This window comes from Mobula hypostoma, chromosome X2 (assembly GCF_963921235.1).
Source record: "Mobula hypostoma chromosome X2, sMobHyp1.1, whole genome shotgun sequence".
Classification (NCBI taxonomy): domain Eukaryota; kingdom Metazoa; phylum Chordata; class Chondrichthyes; order Myliobatiformes; family Myliobatidae; genus Mobula; species Mobula hypostoma.
Window position 1 is genome coordinate 31,537,450 of NC_086129.1, and position 22,629 is coordinate 31,560,078.

The following is a 22,629-nucleotide window of genomic DNA, read 5'->3' on the forward strand; positions in this document are numbered from 1 at the left end:
ATTCTCGTATATGACATACGAAGTCAATGAACACCCTCTGTATAGTACCTTAGAATCAATTTGTAATTACATCTGACTGCAATGGAGTGATAGAGGTTAGGGAGAGTGCCTGAGCAAATCTTGTTGATTTGGGATTATGGGGGAAAAAAAACAAATACCAACCAAGTTTGGCGACATCAGAACACAGATCAGTTAATCAAACATGTTTTAACTTGCAGAGATGAGGAAGGATTAGAGAAAACAAAAGGAGCCTCAGTCTCCAATCTCTCACAGACATTCCCTTTAAGTTTTCCTGTCCTTCCCGCTTCTCTGCAAACTAAAACATGTTTGATTACTAACTTTTCTTAGTTCTGGTGCCCCACAGCTGCTGCTGCCAACCAATTTTAACATTCTCTATTTTTATTTTATATTTCAAACACCTGTGGTTTTATGCTTTTTGATTTGTGGAGTTTGAGAATTATTAGACTTTTGAATGAATGTCTTGAATTCTGGTGACCATGTTGTTTGGGACACTTTCCCTTGATACTTAGGGTCTGATGAGGGCTGATTTTGAACAGAGTTGATGCATTGAGAGAATACATCTTGATTGGATGATATCTGAAATTTCCCGGGTTAGTGTAACACTCCACCTTGAAAAGAGAAATGTTTGTTTTACATCTAACTACAAGACCTATCCTGATCCACTTCATCAAATAGGTTGCATTTCTTTGAAAAAATATCTCTTTGTATCACTAAACCAAATCCTTCAGGGTACTGAAACTCGTCAATTTCACAATGATACCATGCAGTAACTCACCAATCTTAATCATTGCACACAATTTGGCACAAAGGTTGAATATTAATAGCTGATATGTGTTGAAACTCTCAAGTCCAGCACCAGATTCAGACCACAGAATTTGCCCTCAAAGGAAGATCATCTTTCCCCAAACAGAACTATTATTTTTAAATATAAATACTCCTGGATCCTACAAGGGTTCCAAGAATTGTCCTTACTCCAAAATCACCCTAAATCAGAAACGTTGGCTGAGATCTCAAACATTGCACTGGAAGGTTAATTAGTTGAAGGTTAGTACAGATCTAGCTGAACCTCAGAACCTCAGACCAGAGAGATTCTGGTGTAGTACATGAAAATGGCTCAATAATTTATGGATATTACATTACTGAGAATGTGGTTAAGATGCTGTGAAACAGAGTTCCTCTTTTCACATTTATTTGGATATTGCAAATGTGTTTTGGAGTTTTTTTTATACAGTGTATTTTCACTGAACTCATAAGCACTTTTAAAAAGGACATATTCATGGCAGATATAACAAAAAGCACTTCTATACGCATACATTAAAGAGGCTGTTCGCCAGAAAAACCAGGTGACCTTGCCTCTTTAATAGCCAAATGCAGAAGTTTTAATCTGCTGCTTATCTGTGACTGAGAATTAATGTAATAAATATTTTAAAGATACCAGTAGATGACAGAATAGCATAGCAGCTAAGTGTGCACACTGCAGATCAGAAACTTGGACTAATGATCCAAATGCAAGAGTTCAAATCCCACCACAGCAATTGAATTTTTAAAATTATGTTTAATGTAAATCAATAAATAATTATGAGTAGCCTGCAGACAAAACAGTGATAAAGAATAGTTTGTACAGTGAGCAAAGGCGCAGACTACTTAGAAGTCTGGTCGTCAATTTGATGGGAAAGTCCACATGGAAGGACTGGTGATGTGGGCAATGAAATGCTTGCAAAAATAGACCTGCCAGAGAACCAGCAACGTCAAGTCCAGTTCTAGTCTTAACCAGGACTTTGCCAAAGCTTGGTCTCTACCCTTTCCAGATGAAAGTGTGGGCATGTCTTATCAGCATAGTTGTGAGAGTCAACCATTTTGCAGCATCACTGGGCTGTTGTGGTATTTCCCTTTGCAAGTACAAGGTCAGAAATCTGTCATGGCATCAAGAAAACTTAGTCTATGGTTATCATTACTGTGGAAAGTGGAAACTATTTTAGAAAAGAACTTTCCATCTATCTCAGCAGTCCCTCTTCTGAGAGTTAGCTTATTAGGTCTGCTGAAGTACTGGTTAAGGGGTAAAAGTGGAAACACTCAAGATGTCAGGCAACATCACTTGAAAGATAGACAAAGGCTAATATTTGTAAGGGTGAGCCTTTGACTTCATGCTGTCTAGCCTGCTGAATATTTCCAGCATTTACAATTTTTTTGTGTGATGCTGAATATTTTCATTTCCTGGCCCGAGGGAAAGACAATGCTACTTTGAGGCGTCAGTGGGATTGTATAGACATATAAGAGAGCAAAGTTTGCAGATGATAGGAAAAGAACGAGGGTGTGGGACTGGTGGAGTTCCTCTACCAGGAATCAGCCAAGGTATTGTAATGGTTCCATGATTCCATTGGTACCAATTTGGTCTCCTTTCTTGCACTCTTGAACACATCCTCCATGCATGCTGCATGTCCTGTTGGATTCCTCCAGTACCTTTATTCTACCACTGTTCACCCTGCTGCTAACCAGCCAACTGAGAAGCTGACTTTTGGCCAACAGCATCTGTTAGCCCAGAGGGTTTGAAGTAATTCATCAAGACAGCTGTAGCCAATTTCATGACCTGTTGTACTGCTTGAGGGTACAAGTCAGAGGAATAGGCATGCAACTAAAGCAATTTAAGTTTCTACAATGTTTCATGTGGTTTTCTGCAGAAATACGAACTTGAAGGCTGATTTCCCTTGGCTTTTATTTAAATGGTGTGGTCAACTGAAAAGGGAAGATTGCACACCGTCTCTAGCAATTTTTCTTGTTGTTTCAGATTCCCAGCATCCAGTTTTTAGCTGAAAACCAGTGACTTAGACCAGTGTACTTCTCAAACCTTAACCCCCAACCAAACGTATTCCTTTATTTTCTGTGTATATTTCTCACTGCTATTTCTGCAGTTTGAGCATGTGCACCACTTTTGACTACACTGTAATAATGATGAGATTTCTGACACCTTCCACTCCTTCAAAATGTAATATTGCATCAATATAAAACAATTATTAGGTTGTACTTGGATTACAGTGTGCTGTATCCCAGGAAAGGTATGGAAGCCTTAGAAAGAGTACAGAAGAAGTCTTCCAGGACGCTGCCTGGATTAGTGTTTATGACCTTCGAGAAGATATTGAACAAATTTGGTTTGTTTTCTTCTCCGGTGAAATTATATCGTATTTGTTAAATAGGGGCCGTGCACAATCCTGATTTGATGGAGACAGACGTGAGAAGTACAGAAGAACATCTGGAGAAACTTCTGAAATGCCCGGTTCGCTGCCGCTGCTACCGTGCGATCAAGAATCTCCGGAGGGAAGGCCCCAAATCCTCGGCTTTGCCTGTTGCTGGCAGCTGGGGTTGGGGTCGAAGCGCTCAGCAGAGATGGTGCTCGGTGCTTGGTGTCGGAGGGCTGGTCGGACGCTCGAAGTTTTTGGACGGACTGAGAGTCAGACTGTGGTCGGGTGCTTCCAGGATGCTGCATCGGCAAGTTTGCGGCGCTAGAAGCTCATGGCAGGGAGAGTTTTCTTCCTTCTACCGTCTGCGTGAGATGTTGGGACTTTTGATAGACTTTGAGAGTTTTTTTTACTGTGCCCATGGTCTGTTCTTCTATCAAATTACGGTATTGCTTGCACTGTTGTAACTATATGTTATAATTATGTGGTTTTTGTCAGTTTTTCAGTCTTGGTCTGTCTTGTGTTTCTGTGATATCACACTGGAGGAACATTGTATCATTTCTTAATGCATGCATTACTAAATGTCAATAAAAGAGGACTGCGTGTCCTCATAATCTAAAATCTAATCTAATGGAGGAAGTTAAATGCAGATGTGCAGAACAAGTATTTTACACAGGGAGTGCTAAGTGCCTGTTGGCAGTAGTGAAAGAAGATATGATAGTGGCATTTAAGAGGCTTTAAGATACATACATGAATATGCAGAGAATGGAGGGATATGGATTTTGTACAGTTTAAGAGATTTAGTTTAATTTAGCATTGTATTTGGCACAGACGTCGTAGGCAGAAGGGCCTGGTCCTGTGGTGTGATGTACTGTGTTGTATGTAAGTGCTTCGAGACATCATGACAACTCACCATGCTATGGCAAGCAACGAACTAATTCTAGTGGCAGAAGAGAGCAGGATCTGGGTCATGGGGACCGCTAATGATGATGACTGCTTCCCTCTGACTGCGTTTTATGCAGATGTGCTCAATGGTTGGGAGGGCTTTACGCGATGTACTGGGCCAAACACTACCTTTTGTTGGATTTTCTGTTCAAAGGCATTGTTATTTCCATACCAAGCCGTGATGTTGCCTGTCAATCTACTCTCCACTACTCATATATAGAAGTTTGGCAAACTTTTAGTTGTCATGCCGAATCTCCGCAGACTCCTAAGGAAGTAGAGGTGCTGCCGTGCTTTCCTTTGCAATTGCACGTACTTGCTGGGTCCAGGACGGTTAAAAATACTTCACAATATTTTTATTTGCAGTTACTTGTCATTTTATAGTAATATTATATTACAAATGCATTTTATTTCCCCCTACCTGACAAGTACAGTAATTTCTTGAATTTAGACTTATTTTGTTTGCCTGCAATGTGGTGCCATTAGATGAAAGACATCAAAACATTGTTTTATTTTTTACATAATATTTCACTTAGAAGGATGTAAATATCCAGTGCCTGCAAAATGGATTGTACCTACCTATTTTGATTTACTGCACTTTTCAAGGTGAATTGGATCACCTTCGAAAAGATTACAAAATTGGGCAAAATCCAATTTGAATTGGGTGTGTTACACCAGAAATTAATGTCAGAACAGTACTATTTTCTTATTAGTATCATGACTGATATTTAGTTCTAGCAACTCAAAAGATATTTTCCTTTTATATTTTCAATATGATACAGTTACATGATAATTACTATTATTTTTAAGTTTCTACTTTAAATAATGTGCTTTGATTTGAAGTTCAACTTATACAATTGTTTCTGGTATTAATAAATTAGACCACTTACTGAAAATACAGAAGTTACAATCAATGAGTAAAATGTTATATTCATCGGCATTTTATCTTTTTGTTCGATAGAGTTTTCGCTGTTAATGTCAAAATTTGGAGTGCCTACGAGAATGGGACTGAAATTTGATGTCATCATCTTCATTTTCTGCTTGTACCTGATCGGTCAGACAACAGGTAAATTATGATGTCCAGCTTGGGGAGAGCTGGCGATTTGTGATGCAGTTGAGTTCTCACAGAGATGTGGTTTTATTTCTTCCCTAGTGCTAATTTTCTAACTCTTTTTCGATTAATTTCATTGCATACATTGCAAAACACTAGTCAGTTCAATTCGACAATGTGCAATTCAAGTTGCTTTGACTGTAACTTGGAACCTGGACAGCAAGGTGGTGCAGTAGATAGTTTTGCTGTCTCAAAAGTCCTGCAACCTACTCCGTTTACCCTGACCTTTGATACCATCTAAACCTCCCCTATGACTACATGTGTGTTTTCCCTTAGAATTCTGGCAGCTATAAGGTTAATTGGCAGCTGTAAATTATCCCCAGATAGTTTAGGTAAGATGGTAGAAGAAAGAGCACCTTGGGAGAGAAATGGAATTGATGGGATTGATGGAAGGACGCACAGACCAGATTGGCTAAACGGTCTTCCTCGATGTCATGAGACAATATGAAGTTATGTTCTTGCAATTCCTTAATCAATAGTGTTCATTGGGCTAATTTTGGGTGAGAACTGCAAGGGAAATTAGCAGAACCTATCAACCTATAATATTCTGGGTTGTGTAAATGCATGAAGTGTTTGAGGAAAGGTAGATGGGTTCAGGGCATGGATAAATACCTGGAATTTTGATGTTGTAGCCACTAATGACCTTGGTTGCAGGAGGGGTAGGACTGGAAGCTCAATATTCCGGGGTTCCGTTGTTTTAGGTGCGACAGAGTGGGAAGGATTAATGGAGGGATTGGCGTTACTAGTCAGGGAAAATGTCACGGCAGTGCTCAGTCAGGACAGACTGGAAAACTCATTTAGTGAGGCTTTCTGGTTGGAATTCAGGAATAAGAAAGATATGACCACGTTAATGGGGATATATTATAGACCACCCAGCAGTCTGTGGGATCTAGAGGAACAAATCTGTACAGAGATTGCAGATTGTTGCAAGAAACATAAGGTTGTGATAGTAGGTGATTTTAACTTTCTACATATTGACTGGGACTCCCATACTCTAAAAGGACTGGATAGGATAGAATTTGTCAAATGCGTTCAGAAAAGTTTCCTTAATCAGTACATAGAGGTCCCAATGGGAGAGTGTGCAATACTTGATCTCCTATTAGGGAATGAGAGCGGGTAGGTGACAGAGGTTTGGGTAGGGGAACAGGTTGCATCTAGTGATGATGATGCCATTAGTTTTCAAGTAAATATGTTAAAAGATAGGTCTAATCTACGGGTCGAAATTCTAAATTGAAGAAAGGCCGATTTTGATGGTATCAGAAAGGATCAGGTAAGTGTGGATTGTGACAGGCAGTTTTCTGGCAAAGGTGTACCTGGTAAGTGAGAGGCCTTCAAAAGTGAAATTTTGAATCTACAAAGCATAAAAGGCAGAGATCACAGGTTTAGAAAACCTCAGTATTCAAGAAATATTGAGCCCCTCATTAAGATAAGAAGGGAGGTGCATAGCAGCTGTAGTAACAAATTAAGTATTTATGGAATATGAAAAAGGAAGAGAAAGAAATCAGGAAGGCTAAAAGAAGATATGAGTTGCTCCAGCAGACAAAGTGAAGCAAGATCCTAAGGGATTCTACAGATATGTTAAGAGCGAAAGGATTGCAAGGGACAAAATTGGTCCTCTGGAAGACCAGGATAGTAATCGAGGGAGATGGGGGAGATCTTAAATGGAATTTCTGCATTTGTATTTACTTGGGAGCTGGACACGGGATCTATAGAAGTGAGGCAAAGCAGCAGCAAGATCGTGGATCCTATACAGATTACAGAGGAGGAGGTGTTTGCTGTCTTGAGGCAAATTAGCGTGGATAAATCCCTGGATCCTGACAAGGTGTTCTCTTGGACCCTGTGGGAGGCTAGTGCAGAAATTGCAGGGGCCGTAGCAGATATTTAAATCATCCTGAGCAACAGGTGAGGCACCGGATGATAGGAGGATAGCTAATGTTCAAAGATTCAAAGTGTATTTATTATGAAAGTATGTCTGCAGTATACAAGCCTAAGATGTTTCATCCCACAGACAGCCATGAAACAAAAACATCTTGGAAAGAAAACATCAAATATCCAACGCGCAAAGAAAAAAAAACAAATTGCGCAAATGGCAAAAAAAAACAAGTGTAAAACACACAGAATATAAAACATCAAACCACAGGGTCAATGAAACTGTCCAGGAATGTTCAGTTTACCTCAGTCCAGTTCAATTTAGCTCTGTTTTCATTGACTGCAGCCCGCACAGCCAGTCCGCTTCGATCAAAATCGCGCAAAGATAGCAATTAAAAAGGAGTAACCAGGAACGAGAGACATACATAACATGAACTGCAGAATCCAATCCACAAACCGCGTCGATTAAACCTTGGCCAAGACCGAAGACTCCGGCAACATCGAGCGAGAGGGAGAGAGGGACTGGCGAAATGCATGCACCTTCCTCCAGCAGCAACGAATGAGAGAGACAGAGAGACCAGGCAGATGGCGCCGAGCACCCACTCACTTTCCACTCTCTGCCATGTTCAATGCTTTAATCAGGAAAATCAATGAGAAATGGAGTCAATCATGGGCTCATGCCCTGTCTCCTGGCTGTTATTCTGCTATTTAAAAAAGGCTCTAAGGATAAACCAGGATATCATAGGCCGGTGAGCCTGACATCAGCAGTGGGAAAATTATTGAAAGGTATTCTTAGCTTTGCAAGGAAGTTGCGAGGAAAGTAGATGAAGGCATGGTAGTGGATGTTGTCTATATGGACTTCAGCAAGGCATTTGACAAGGTCCCACATGGGAGGTTGGTCAAAAAGGTTCAGTCACTTGTCACTCAAGATGAGGTAGTAAATTGGATTAGACATTGGCTTTGTAAGAGAGTGATAGTAGATGGTTGCCTCTCTACTGGAGGCCTGTGACTAGTGGTGTGCCGCAGGGATCGGTACTGGGTCCATTGTTGTTTGTCACCGATATCAATGATCTGGATGATAATGTGGTTAACTGGATCAGTAAATTTGTGGATGACCCTGAGATTAGGGGTGTTGTGGACAGTGAGGAAGGATATCAGGGCCTTTAGTGACATCTCAACCAGCTGGAATAATGGGCTGAAAAGTGGTAGTTGGAATTTAATTCAGACAAGTGTGAGGTGTTGTACTTTGGTACGACCAACCAGGGTAGGTCTTACACAGTGAATTGTAGAGTGCTGTAGAACAAAAGGATTTGGAAGTACAGGTCCAAATGTTCATGGAAAATGGTGTTACAGGTAGATAGAGTCATAAATAAAGCTTTTGGCACTTTGGCCTTCATAAATCAAAGTAATGAGTACAGGAGTTGAGATGTTATATTGAAATTGTATGTAACATCGGCGAGGTATAATTTGGATTATTGTGTGCAGTTTTGGTCACCCACCTACAGGAAAGATGTAAATATGGTTGAAAGAGTACATAGAAAATTTAGAAGGACGTTGCAGGGACTGGAGAACCTGAGTTATGAGGAAAGATTCAATAAGTTAGCTCTTTATTCCTTGCAACGTAAAAGATTCAGGGGAGATTAGATAGGAGGTATACAAAATTATGCAGAGTATAGATAGGGTAACTGCAAGCAGGCTTTTTCCACTGAGGTTGAGTGGGACTGCAACTAGAGGACATGGCTTAAGGGTGAAAGGTGAGATGTTTAAGGGAATCATGGGGGCAACTTCTCCAATCAGAGTGTGGAATGAGCTGCCAGCACAAGTGGTGCATGCAAGATCAATTTTGTTTGAGAGGAATTTGGATAGGTACACAGATGGCAGGGGTATGGAGGGCTATGGTCCCGGAGCAGGTAGTTTAAATGGTTTTGCACAGACTAGATGGGCCCAAGGGCTTGTTTCTGTGCCGTACTTTCCTATGGCTCTATGACCTCTCATATCCTCCATACGTTGGTTTCTGCATAGCATGGGATTTTACTTTTGATTTTATATAAATAAAAGCAATGATTTTACTTCAGGCTCTTTAGCAAATCAGTAGACACTAAAACTGACCTGGGTTTAATTCAAAATCCCTGAACAGTCTTCCTTTGGTTCGAGAATATCTATTTTGACTGTATTAGAGGTTATTATTGACATCAGTTTCTGGTGCTAAAATACAACTAAGTGGAATAATACGCCAACTTTGACCCGTCTCTTCATCTAGTGTGTTATCATCCATCAAACTGTCATGGAACACTGACTTTGTTACTTACCCTATAGATTAGAAGATTAAAGAACCTCGGAATCTTTTCAACATGTATCTATGCAGACATGTTTATGTATTACAAATAAATCAATGAACAACAGTGCATGAATAGCAATTTTTTTTCCCCGATGTTACTAACATTCGTATCTTGTTTGACATTCACAGTGGCTTCTCAAAGAAGTGGTAAAGACTCAAAAAAGGTAACGTAATTCACTCAAATTTTCAGGCAGTGAATATGAATGAAGAAAAGTGGGTCTTTCAGCATAATGCATTCCACCAGCTAGTTCCCTGGAGCTGCTTGCTTTGATCTTGTATAGCAACAAGCTCATGGAGTTCTGCTATTGTGGACCCCTCAATAAAACTAACTCACTTGATTGCCAACAGTACTGAAACCTTTCAGTCACATTTTTTAGCAAGCAGAATTGAGAAAGATTCCTTTTGCAATTCCCTTCATTGACACCTGGCTTGAGACAACAACATACATTGCATGAGTACCGCATTTCCAATTAGAGATCTACCATTCCTGGATGAGACCACAGAAACATACATTTGTATGTTACTGTATATGTCAACGTGGAGCGGACAGTGAGTACGTAAATCTGGTGGGAGCAAAAGATGTTGGGAACGGTGAGGGTGGAGCTGGTGTGTGGGGCAGGTAGCAGAGAAGGAGTACCAGGCGCGGAGGTTGGCGCGGGAGCAGACACACCCAGCCCTGAGGCACCAGGCAAGGTCATTTGATTCCAGACATTTGGTTTATTAATCATTACTGAATGTCTCTCTGGTGCTTCCAACTTCCTCCCCTCTCCCTGCCTCTTTCCCAGTTTCAGTCCACAACAGACACCCATATCAGAATCAGGTTTATCATCACTCACATATATCATGAAATCTGTTTCTTTTTGCAGCAGCAGTATGGTGTAATACATAAAATTACTTCAGTACAGTATATTACCTTTAATGTGACAAGAAACCCTGTGGATCTTTGCAGAGATAATATGAATAGAAGTCCAGCAATTAAGCCACCTAGTTTTGTGAGTCAAAAGATTGATAAAGGAAACCAGGTTTAAGAATCATCTTCATGAAGTAGTGTTGAGTTTAGAGAGGTTTTGGGAACTACCTCCAGAGATTGGGGCCTTGGTATCTGAAAACTTAGCTGTTTATGGTTGAATAATTTAGAGCCGAGAATTGGACAAGTGTAGATACCTTGAAGGATATGTGGCAGCAGTGATTATAAGGCTAAGAAGAAATAATTTTATTTTGTTTCATAAAACATTAGTGAGAACTTTAAAATCAATGCATTCTTAAACAAGAGCCTATGTATGTCAAAAATGCAGGGGAATTGCAACTGAATGAAATTTGATATGAGTAAGGGTGAAGATGATCTCCATCTCCCTTCTCTTTACACCTGCTGAAGAACCTGACAATTTGTTTACTAACTCTCTTGAGACCTTACAATGTTGTTATTCTTTATCTATGAACTTGAATGGCGTTCACACATTGTTCACCTTTCTCACTGATTCTGATCTCACTTGCCATTCAATCTCAAATAATGACAGTTCAAGTCGCTGGGTAATGAAACTGAAAATAGGGGCACCGGTTGATATAGCCTTGCCGAGATCCAGAGGCACATTATACAGGTAAAGCACCCGATTGATGTACAGTATTACTGTATGTAATAGATTATGGGTTAATCCAGAAACTTTCTACCTAATATCTTAACAACATCTGGTGTTTTGTTCATCTCTTAGTTCTTTAAGAGATCTCAAATTAATTACATGTTCAACAATGTTAAGTTAATACTGCTGCAATTTTAATTCATACTGCTGTTCTAACATTAGGAAATATCCACAGATCATCACAGAATTGGACACTAAACCAAAAATGGATATATTAGTTAACACGGAAAACTAAGACAAATGAGTAAAGCTAAAGAAGTCTTTAAAAACTGATGAAAGCATAGTGAAATAGAAGCTGGTTATGGGATTCAAGATGGTGAAGAAAAGACATGTTGAAGTGAATAAAAGAGCACAGCAAAATTATTTATAATGAGTGAAGGATTATAGAATACCCGTTTGATAGTTGAGCCAGGATTAACATTTACAAAGATTTCAGGTTTAGATGGGATGGAGATGGGTGATGTTATGGAGGTAGAAGTAGGCAACTTTTGTGTTCAAGAACATATGGGGTCAGAAGGCCAGCTCAGAAATGGAGGAATCTATCATTGTGAAGAGGCTGTTTCAGCTTGAGATGGTGGCTATAATGCAAAGGGATTGTAGGATGGGTGAGGTGATTGCAATGAGACTGTCTCTCAATGTCACATGGCAAAAATAGGGTTTGGAATGGTGGGGGGAAGAGGGAAAGATGGTGCCTTTGTTTCCCAATGTTTGTTGCCCTAATGAATATTTTAGATTGAATATCCCTCTTTTACTGATTAAATCCTTCAAATGTATAATGTGTAACTAATGTAATAAAAGGCACTGCTTCCAGTTAACAGAACAATTCAAGGCTGTGGCAAGCACAATAAGGGTTAATTATTGATGACACCTGGAAATGCTGGTATTTTAACAGTTGCCTGTCAGACTGTGTTGATTATAATGTAATGATTGCAGTTTTGTAACAGTGAATAATTGCTTAGTAATTACAGTGCTCATAAAGCCAGGAAATCTGCCTGCAAGCCTAATAAGATAATAATAGCATGCAATTCAAATCACCGATAAATTTGTTAAAATGAGTATCTTGTAGTATAAGAAAACATAGTGCAATAGGTAACTGATGACCATCACATTCCCTTTAAAGAAGTAATTATTTTGCATGCCATGGATTCAGGCTACATTCTTAGCAAGGTGTTCAGGTTACCAGTACTGGTCTTTAATGATTGTTATTCTGGAAAATGAATATCTGTAGTTTTTTTACATTGAAAATTGCATTAAATGTTCATAAACAAGTCCCCTTGGTGAACAGGGCTGGTAAGTACAGTTCCTTACTGAATGCAGACAAGGGGAAAATATTCCTACCTAAATGCAGAAAAATTGTTTTGAATGTTTTTAAAAATGGTCTCTGATTTCATTGTGCAGAATATTCAGAGAACTTACATATTTCAAATAGGTACCTGGCTTAATTACTACTCTGCACTGTTTGCTAAGCTAGAGGAGTGGCTAATAACCCTTTTTTATGATTTCACAATGTTAATAAGTCATGATTATCGACTTCTCTAACTTCCGCTAATGCCCCACCTCCCCCTCGTACCCCATCCATTATTTATTTTTATACACACTTTCTTTCTCTCACTCTCCTTTTTCTCCCTCTGTCCCTCTGACTATACCCCTTGCCCATCCTCTGGTTCCCCCCCTCCTGTCCCATGATCCTCTCATATCACCTTTGCCAATCACCTGTCCAGCTCTTGGCTCCATCCCTCCCCCTCCTGTCTTCTCCTATCATTTCGGAACTCCCCCTCCCTCTCCCACTTTCAAATCTCTTACTAACTCTTCCTTCAGTTAGTCCTGATGAAGGGTCTCGGCCTGAAACGTCGACTATACCTCTTCCTAGAGATGCTGCCTGGCCTGCTGCATTGACCAGCAACTTTGATGTGTGTTGCTTGAATTTCCAGCATCTGCAGAATTCCTGTTGTTTATGATTATGTTGTGGTTGAATATTTCACTGATACCTCAGCCTTGAAACTGATCTCTTCAACTTGCTAAAGAAACTGCTGTAAAACATATTAATGTTATATTCACTGAGTTTGCACATTCTTTGCAAATCCTGTCACTGGCCTTCTGGCGACCAGTTAGTCCACTTGATATCAACATCAATGCAAAATCTAAAATTTGTTTCCGGCAAGGCGTTCAACTACATAGATCTGAATCACAACATTGCTGCCCAGTCGCAAAAAACCACACTTTTAAAAACACCGAAGCCACAAGTCAAATGTTTTTTAAGGACTCAGACACACCTCTCCTGCATTAATGTGGAGAGTTCTAGACAACTTCCTGCCACAATGCTGAATGGCATCCCATGTATCACATTGCTATGTGCTTTCAGCATTTAAGTGGCAGGTAGAAGAGTTGTCTTCTCAAGATAGTGTTAACATGTTAATATCGAAGGGCAAGAAGAAAGAGACTCAGGCAGGATGGAACTATCCTAAATTTAAGTGGCAGAAATGACCAGAAGAAAGCTTGTGAAAGAGCAAGTGGTCCCAATTTCATTAGATTGGAAATAAATGCAAAACAAGTACAGGTGGAAGATATCTGACCCAAGAGATGGCACCAAAAACCTGTCCACTTCTCCTCACAGCTCTGAGCTCAAGGAGTCCTCTAAAGGGCACATCACAATGCAGACCAGTTCCTTTCCTTCAGTGAGGTTTTGGCAAGAAATGGGTGCATGTTACAGGGAGGGTGGTGCCAGAGCTGGTGGAGGGGGGGTGTTCATGGAGGAGCTTGTGTGGGCTTCATAAGACCAGAGCACAAAAGGTAGTTTCTTTTTAATATATAGCAGTAACTTACCAAGAAATTCAAAGTAAATTTATTATCAAAGTACATATATTCAACCATATAGGATGCTGAGATTCATTTTCTTGAGGGCATTTACAATAAATACAAGAAATACAATAGAATCAATGAAAGACCACACCCAAGAGAACAGACAAACAACCAATGTGCAAAAGATAACAAACTGTCTAAATACAAAAAGAAAGAAAAAAGGAATAATAATACTCCACCTAATGGAGTGTAAAATGAATAACCAGAGCAAGAAAGTTAAGAGAAAAGCTAAGGAAATATAAGATCCATACACAATGTGATCAACCTAACAAAACATTGTAGAATTTACAGATACACTAAAAGAAACGCTTGGTGTATACAAAGACAAACAAAATAGATACATGAAATGTGTCAGATGAAGAAAACAGAATTATCAGTTCAGAAACACTGAAAAAGGTTAATACAGGACATTGAAACTAAATTCGATGCACCAATATGTTACCAAGCTTAACACAGAATAACCAACAAAGGTAATGAACTTTCGGTCTGATATCTAATAAAACTGGGCAACATGCAATTAAGAAGCATGTTGGATTAGGGAGGAAAATGAACACACTCACACAATTGAATACATGCAGACACCTGAAGTTACAATGGATATGCTAAAATGGTTGTAAAAAAAATACCACAACGGGTAAAGTATTGGCAGTGATAATATTCATAATTATTGGTATGAAAATTTACTTGCCTTCATCCATACGTATTAACAATTGTCTTAAAAATCCTGAAAAAGTGCTCAAAATTTTGATAGAAGATAAAACATAGTGTTACGAGAATACACATAAAATTAAGATGTTTTGCTGGCCTGGGCTAGCATCAGTGGCATCAGCAGTTGGTCTGCCACCTGCCCTCAGGGGAAGGAGAGATAAGGAACAATGGAGCAGCGTCTGGAGATGTGTAATGAAGGGATGTGGGAGGAAGAGCTGTCTGGAGTGGCTCCCCCCTTTGAACCCTGAACTGTTTGAAGTGATGGACAGGCGATGCCCCAGCAGGGGGATAAAAAGGGACAGGTTCGCTAAGACAGACACACACGCCACCCGAGGTAACGAGACCCTGGAAGCGGTGCGCTTCTCACGAGTGGGTGAGAAGTACCGGACAACGACAAGGGTGGAAAGGTACGATCAGCGGGAACCCGGTGTGTGTCCGCCCTTGCCTGGGTGCCGGGTTCACTGCAGAGGATCGACCGCATCTGGAGGAGGGGTCACAGTCGGTGACCTCAGGTGACATCACCAAGGACCTGCCCAAAAGCTGTTTGTGAGCCATCTCGCTGGTCTGTGAGCCATCCCGCTGGTCTGTGAGTGAAGCAGTGTTCTGAATGATCAGTTGTTCCTATTCTGTCTCTCTTCCCCCACCTTGTCCATCGCCATGGCAACGATTACTGCGAACTGAACTACTAAACTGGACTGAACTTTGAGTCATTTTGAAATTGGTCATTTACCCCTAGACAACGATAGAGCTTGATTGATGCTGTTATCTTAATTCTGTGCACATGTGTGTTTATCATCACTGAACTGTTGCATTTATTATCCTTTCGATTACTGTGTTGCTTGTTTCTTTAATAAAACTTTCTTAGTTCTAGTACTCCAGACTCCAACTGAGTGATCCATTTCTGCTGGTTTGGCAACCCAGTTACGGGGTACGTAACATAAGAAACCATAGAAACTACAGCACAGAAACAGGCCTTTTGGCCCTTCTTGGCTGTGCCAAACCATTTTCTGCCTAGTCCCACTGACCTGCACACGGACCATATCCCTCCATACACCTCCCATCCATGTATCTGTCCAATTTATTCTTAAATGTTAAAAAAGAACCCGCATTTACCACCTCGTCTGGCAGCTCATTCCATACTCCCACCACTCTCTGTGTGAAGAAGCCCCCCCCCCAATGTTCCCTTTAAACTTTTCCACCCTCACCCTTAACCCATGTCCTCAGGTTTTTTTCTCCCCTTGCCTGAGTGGAAAAAGCCTGCTTGCATTCACTCTATCCATACCCATCATAATTTTATATACCTCGATCAAATCTCCCCTCATTCTTCTACGCTCCAGGGAATAAAGTCCTGACCTATTCAACCGTTCTCTATAACTGAGTTTCTCAAGTCCCGGCAACATCCTTGTAAACCTTCTCTGCACTCTTTCAACCTTATTTATATCCTTCCTGTAATTTGGTAACCAAAACTGAACACAATACTCCAGATTCGGCCTCACCAATGCCTTATACAACCTCATCATAACATTCCAGCTCTTATACTCAATACTTTGATTAATAAAGGGATGTACCAAAAGCTCTCTTTACGACCCTATCTACCTGTGCCGCTACTTTTAGGGAATTTTGTATCTGTATTCCCAGATCCCTCTGTTCCACTGCACTCCTCAGTGCCTTAGCATTAACCCTGTATGTTCTACCTTGGTATGTCCTTCCAATGTGCAATACCTCACACTTGTCTGTATTAAACTCGATCTGCCATTTTTCAGCCCATTTTTCCAGCTGGTCCAAGTCCCTCTGCAGGCTCTGAAAACCTTCCTCACCGTCTACTACACCTCCAGTCTTTGTATCATCAGCAAATTTGCTGATCCAATTTACCACATTATCATCCAGATCATTGATATAGATGACAAATAACAATGGACCCAGCACTGATTCCTGTGGCACACCACTAGTCACAGGCCTCCACTCAGAGAAGCAATTCTTTACTACCACTCTTTGGCTTCTTCCATTGAGCCAATGTCTAATCCAATTTACCACCTCTCCATGTATACCTAGCGACTGAATTTTCCTAACCTCCCATGCGGGACCTTGTCAAAGGCCGTACTGAAGTCCATGTAGACAATATCCACTGCCTTCTCTTCATCCACTTTCCTAGTAACCTCCTCGAAAAACTCCAAAAGATTGGTCAAACATGACCTACCGTGCACAAAGCTATGTTGACTCTCCCTAATAAGTCCCTGTCTATCCAAATGCTTGTAGATTCTGTCTCTTAGTACTCCCTCCAATAACTTACCTACTACCAACATTAAACTTACTGGCCTATAATTTCCCAGATTACTTTTCGATCCTTTTTTAAGCAACGGAACAACATGAGCCACTCTCCAATCCTCCGGCACCTCACCTGTAGACAGCGACATTTTAAATATTTCTGCCAGGGCCCCTGCAATTTCAACACTAATCTCCTTCAAGGTCCAAGGGAACATCCTGTCAGGTCCCGGGGATTTATCCACTTTAATTTTCTTCAAGACAGCAAGGACCTCCTCCTTTACGATCTGTACAGTTTCCATGATCTCACTACTTGTTTCCCTTAATTCCATAGTCTGTTACCTCAAGGAGAAATCAGAAATGACCCATCAAAATATTCTCCTATTACGTGTTTACAAGCTATATGGACAATTGTAACATCATGCGTCTCACAACTGATCTCCGGTCACTTAGGTAACCACAATATTCTGACAGAAGAGCAGAAAGGATGCCGTAAGGGTGTGAAAGGATGCACAGAACAACTGATAATAGATTCTGTAATTCTAAATCAGGCCAGGGGAAAAACAGAAACCTTTCACGTTGTTATATTGTCTACTAAAAGTCATTTGATTCTTTCCCATGCTCATGCTTAATAAAAAATATGTATAAAGTATACCCAATGCTTGTGAAATTCCTACAACATCTGATGAAACATTGATGGACTATATTCAACCTATTTATTAACAACAAAAGAGGAACAGCCACCGTTATCAAAATAAACTGAGGCATTTTCTAGTCTGACACTTTAAGCACCAGAAATGTGCTGAATTAAAAGATGAAATTGAAATACTATGGAACATGAACAGGGTACACTGTACATTGTCCCGATAGTAATATCTACAACTGGTATCATCCCAAAGTCACTACAAAATAGCATTAAACATCTAATCCTACACAGCAATATTTATCAAAGTACATATATTCAACTATATACAATGCTGAGATTCATTTTCTTGCGGGCATTTATGGTAAATACAAGAAACACAATAGAATCATTGAAAGACTCCACCCAATAGAACAAACAACCAATGTGCAAAAGATAACAAACCGTCCAAGTACAAAAAGAAAGAAAAAAGGAATAATCTCCAAAAAGCCATAATACAAAATGCCTCTGGATGATTCAGAATGTTCTTAGCAATTGAGAAATGAGTGTGCTTGGAAGTACCCATACCTCAGGTTTTACCGGCTTGAGCTGAGAAAAAATGAAAATATTATAATAATAATAATAATAAATTAGCAATAAATATCAAGAACATGAGATGAAAAGTCCTTGAAAGTGAGTCTATAAGTTTGTGGGAACGCTTCAGTGATGGAGTGAGTCAAGTTGTCCGTTCTGGTTCAAGAGCCTGATGGTTGAGGGTAATAGCTGTTGCTGAACATGGTGGTGTGAGTTCTGAGATTCCTGTGCCTTCTTCCTAATGGTAGCAGCAAGAAGAAAGCATAGCCTGGAAGGTTTGTGGGGGGGACAGGTCCTTGACGATGGATGCTGCTTTCCTTCAACAGTGCTCTGTGTAGATGTGCTCAATGGGAGGGCTTTACCCACGATGGTGTATCCACTACTTTTTGTAAGCAGTTCCGTGGTAAGGTATTTGGAGGTTTGGAGACTGAACCTCTAAAGGCCTTAGTGCCTTCCATAAGTACCAGCTCTTTTGGGACACATGCAGTTTTGTCAAATGCTCATTGCATGTGTGAATGCACATATTGCAATAATCATGATAATGGATTCCCACTTTAGCAGAAGAGCTAATCTTGACTTCTGCACTGCAGTGGAGATCAGCAAAAGGTCATACATCCATCAGGGCAATCTGAACCTCAGTTGTCGAGTAGAAGCAATGCCCTGATTGCACACATTTGGAGGCTAAACTTAAGCCATCACAGGCTCATTCTGTGAAGTCTATGACAATGTGTGACTTTTAGTCAATGACCACAGGAAAAAGATTCACTACTGACCTGCCCTTAATATACGACACTGCCTCCAACAGTACAGGTTCATAGTGAGTTGTTGGAAACATGCACCATCTCTCACATATCTCATGAGTCAATTCTCAGAAACAACAGTTGGAGATGATGAAATTCACCACTGCCTTCAATGCACCAGCAAAACCTTTTCTCAGTTGATGGAAAGCCCATATGAAGATAAAGATCTCATACCTGGCACAAAATTTACAGTGTACCAAAACAAGTAATCCCTATCCTGTCTGCTTCTAGGACTTGGACCTCTTGCAGTCAGTATTCCAAAGAATGGGAAAAGTACCGCTAATGCTGTCTCCATAAAATCCCCAAAATTGATCGGAAGGATAAGCAAATCAATGTTAGTGACCTGTCCCAGGCTAACACTTCCAGTGCTGAGGCTCCAGTTAGTCAATCTGTTCTTTTGGGAAGGCCATGGTGTTTACATGCCCAGGCCCCTGAAGCAGGCCTTCATGGAAGGAGGTTACCACTTCACTAACTACTATACATCTGTCTGCACCTTCCGAACCATTTGTGAAGAGTCTTCAGGTCCTGAAGTAGCCTCATTAGCCACTGTGGAATCCCCAAAGCTAGAACTAAGTCATCTTCAAATGTAAGGAATTGCCTAAAATGTAGATATCAGCAGAGGCATCCACAAGGTTCCCGAGGCAAAGTGCTTGAGAGTGAAAATTACTCTAATGTTGACACTGAGAGCCATTCCTATCTGAAATTTGACCAGCAGGCTAATTGTAGCATGAAGCAACTGTTTAAGGGGCTGCTTCATGAGGTTAGATAAATGAGGAAAGAAATTAATAACGTCGGAAACTTAACTCCTACTTCTCATTGCTCCAAAATGTTGCGTCCGCCCACCAACGCTGTTCTAAAACTGGTAATAACAGATTTCACGGTTTAATTTTGAGGCTTTTTGAAACAGTTGTTAGGTTCAATTTTGCACCAGAAAAAAAAATCATAGGGATGAATGATTAGAGCTCAATACGTTAGGGTCATGGGGCCTGAAAACAGGCAAACAATTGTATCCAAGAATTGGCATATTTGGGAGTAAATAAAATGAGGGGGAAATATTAATGCATATTCAAAGAGCTAACTGCTAATTAAAAAATACATGATAGGATGAACTTCCTCTGGGGAGTCTTGCTGTAGATATGTGAGAGATCTGAAAACAAAGAATGTGTAACAATATAGCAAAATCTAAATGAAATGTATAAGATATTATATTCTTGTATAGATTACAGCGAATATAAGACAAACCATATCGTGATTATATAATTTCTTCCACTTCCAAAGGTATTTGAAATTGTACAATTTAACATTTTCTGCATTCTAAATTCTAGAGGTTGGACCAATGTCATGGATGGGAAAAGGATCTACGGAACAACCTCAGTGCTCCAGGCAATATCACGGATTTTCCTGAAAGCCTTACAGAATCGATCAGCACTCTGAGTCCAGGTTGCGTCAAATCATTCAACCTTACTGTTAGTCTTTCCAATCTGAGGAAACTGTAAGTGTTGCAGGACTTCTTACGACAAAATTTTTTTGAATGCATAATGATGCATAATTAAGAAATAAACCATATTTTAATATGTTATCTTTATCTTGTTCTTTTCTTCTGTCCTCTAATTTCCTTAAGCCCATGTGCCTTTATATTAACAAAGATCGTAGGTTGAGGGGGATGAATATAGTGAAAATTTGGGGTGGTGGGGTCATCTGGTGAAATGTGCCTGGTTCATGTTTTGCTTCAACCTTTAGAGGTTTGGAACCCAGTTGGTTGGATGATAACACTCTTTCATTGGGCTCTATTCATGAGTATTGATATTTGGTTGAATGCCAATTAAACTTGAACTTTTACTTGAAATGGTTGGATGATATGACCTGCTGTACAATCAACACACTCCCAAGGCCTCTTTTATCCCAACAAACAAAGATGGCACACATTAGCCAATAAATAAATGATGTTCTTCTTGCAGGAAATAGTTTGTATTGGCAAAGGACAACAAAATATGTTAGAAAAATAGCCAATATAGAAATCAATCCTTCCATGAATTCCCAGTTTACTCAACCACTGGAAATCCACAATGGATGGGAATCAAAATATTTATGATCACTGTGTTTACCCCTCAAGGAACATGGGCCCTCGTTTGAATCCTTCATGTTGTGTGTAAAGACATTTTTCATGCAGCTTCATTGTTCAGAGAACATATATGCTGGTGGGGTCATTAATTGCAACGTGAACTAGCATGTGATCTATTGCCACTACCCACTCATACCTGGACCAGATAAAGAAAGCCAGGTAAATTGATCCTTCACATAGAAAGGTGTGTGTCCTCTACAGTGATTAGGCTTCAAGTAATCAATGCTGGGGTCCCACTCCTCTCAAAATTGAGAAGCATTTTTTAACAGTTTTTAAATGTCTCTCATTGTAGTAAATGGATAAAACCAATTTTTGATTTAAACATAAGCTAAAATATAAGGAATTAAATAATGAAGAAGTCTTGTAAAAAGATTCATGCATCACACACAGCAGTGATTCACAGTGCCAGAGATGTGGGTTCAGTCCTGACCTCAGGTGCTGTCTGTGTGGAGTTTGCATGCTCCCTTATGTATGTGTGGATTTCCTCTGGGTGCTCCAGTTTTTTCCCACATCCCAAAGGCATGCGAGTGGGTAGGTTACTCTGCCACTGAAAGTTGCTCCTAACAGGTTGGTGGGTAGTAGAATCTGGGAAGAGATGACGAGAGTATGGGGAGAATAAAAATGGGGTTAATGTCAGGATGAGTGCAAATGGGTGGTCAGTGCGGCCATGGTTTGAAGCACCTGCTTCTATCTGATTGTCTCTGTGCTCATAAAAAGAGACAAAGTAACTACCATTTCCCTTATAATTCTTGGGAATCCTCTTTCAAATAAACAGAATTTCTGACTCTATGAAAACCCTGGATGGTTTACGTTCAGAGAGATGGATTCCCCAGTTTAATGCTGCAGAGTCCAGGGATAAAGCGGTGTGAGGTGCATTGGCATTTAGTGATTGGTTAAGTCTTGTTGTGCAGGGAGCATCATTTTCTTCATTTGTATCATCACCAATTACACTCATTATACATATATACTGTATAAGCCTTCCAAAAATCATTTATCAAAGTGCTTTTATTTGTTTTTACTGTGTTATTATTGTACCCTGATTAACTTTTCATTACAGAATGAAGGTCCTGAATAAAGAATACAATAACCTAATTCCTGGTACCAGGAAGCAGATTTATAAGTGGGTGGAAGCTATTTACACAAAATCATCAGGACCATATGGAATGAACACCAATGATAAAGGCCCAAAGGGTGATCCAGGCAAAGATAAAGGTAACAAACAGCAAACATCAGCTGGATCAATAGAAAGCATGAATAAATGCACTTATATAAAAATCTTGAAATGGTGCCATTGCTCAGCTTTCAGCATTTCCCCTCGGTATCACATTTGAAATGTCACACTTAAAATATCACACTTCAACTGAGAAAGTAGGAAGGAGAAAAAGGCAGTTAATTTCTCTGTCTTTTTTGTTATTCTGAGTGTCTGCACAGGCAGAGTCTATGGAATTAATGTATTAAAATTACTCTCAGCATTTATGTGCTCATCTGATAATTCCAGCACTTTACCAAAAGAAATTTCATCAAAATAAAAAACTGAGTTTCACTTTAAGAACAATACAGTACCAAAGTAC

At 40.0% G+C, this 22,629-nt stretch overlaps 1 protein-coding gene across 1 annotated transcript in view; it reads left to right on the top strand.

Annotated features, from left to right (window-relative positions):
- LOC134340875 (otoancorin-like) overlaps nucleotides 1-22,629 on the top strand; it is a 110,929-nt gene that overhangs the window by 23,123 nt on the left and 65,177 nt on the right. The window contains exons 2-5 of the mRNA XM_063038447.1: nucleotides 5,098-5,202; nucleotides 9,584-9,618; nucleotides 20,262-20,428; nucleotides 22,116-22,270. Coding sequence (XP_062894517.1) covers nucleotides 5,112-5,202; nucleotides 9,584-9,618; nucleotides 20,262-20,428; nucleotides 22,116-22,270 — 448 coding nt within the window. The 5' untranslated portion in view covers nucleotides 5,098-5,111. The remainder of the gene's footprint in view (nucleotides 1-5,097; nucleotides 5,203-9,583; nucleotides 9,619-20,261; nucleotides 20,429-22,115; nucleotides 22,271-22,629) is intronic.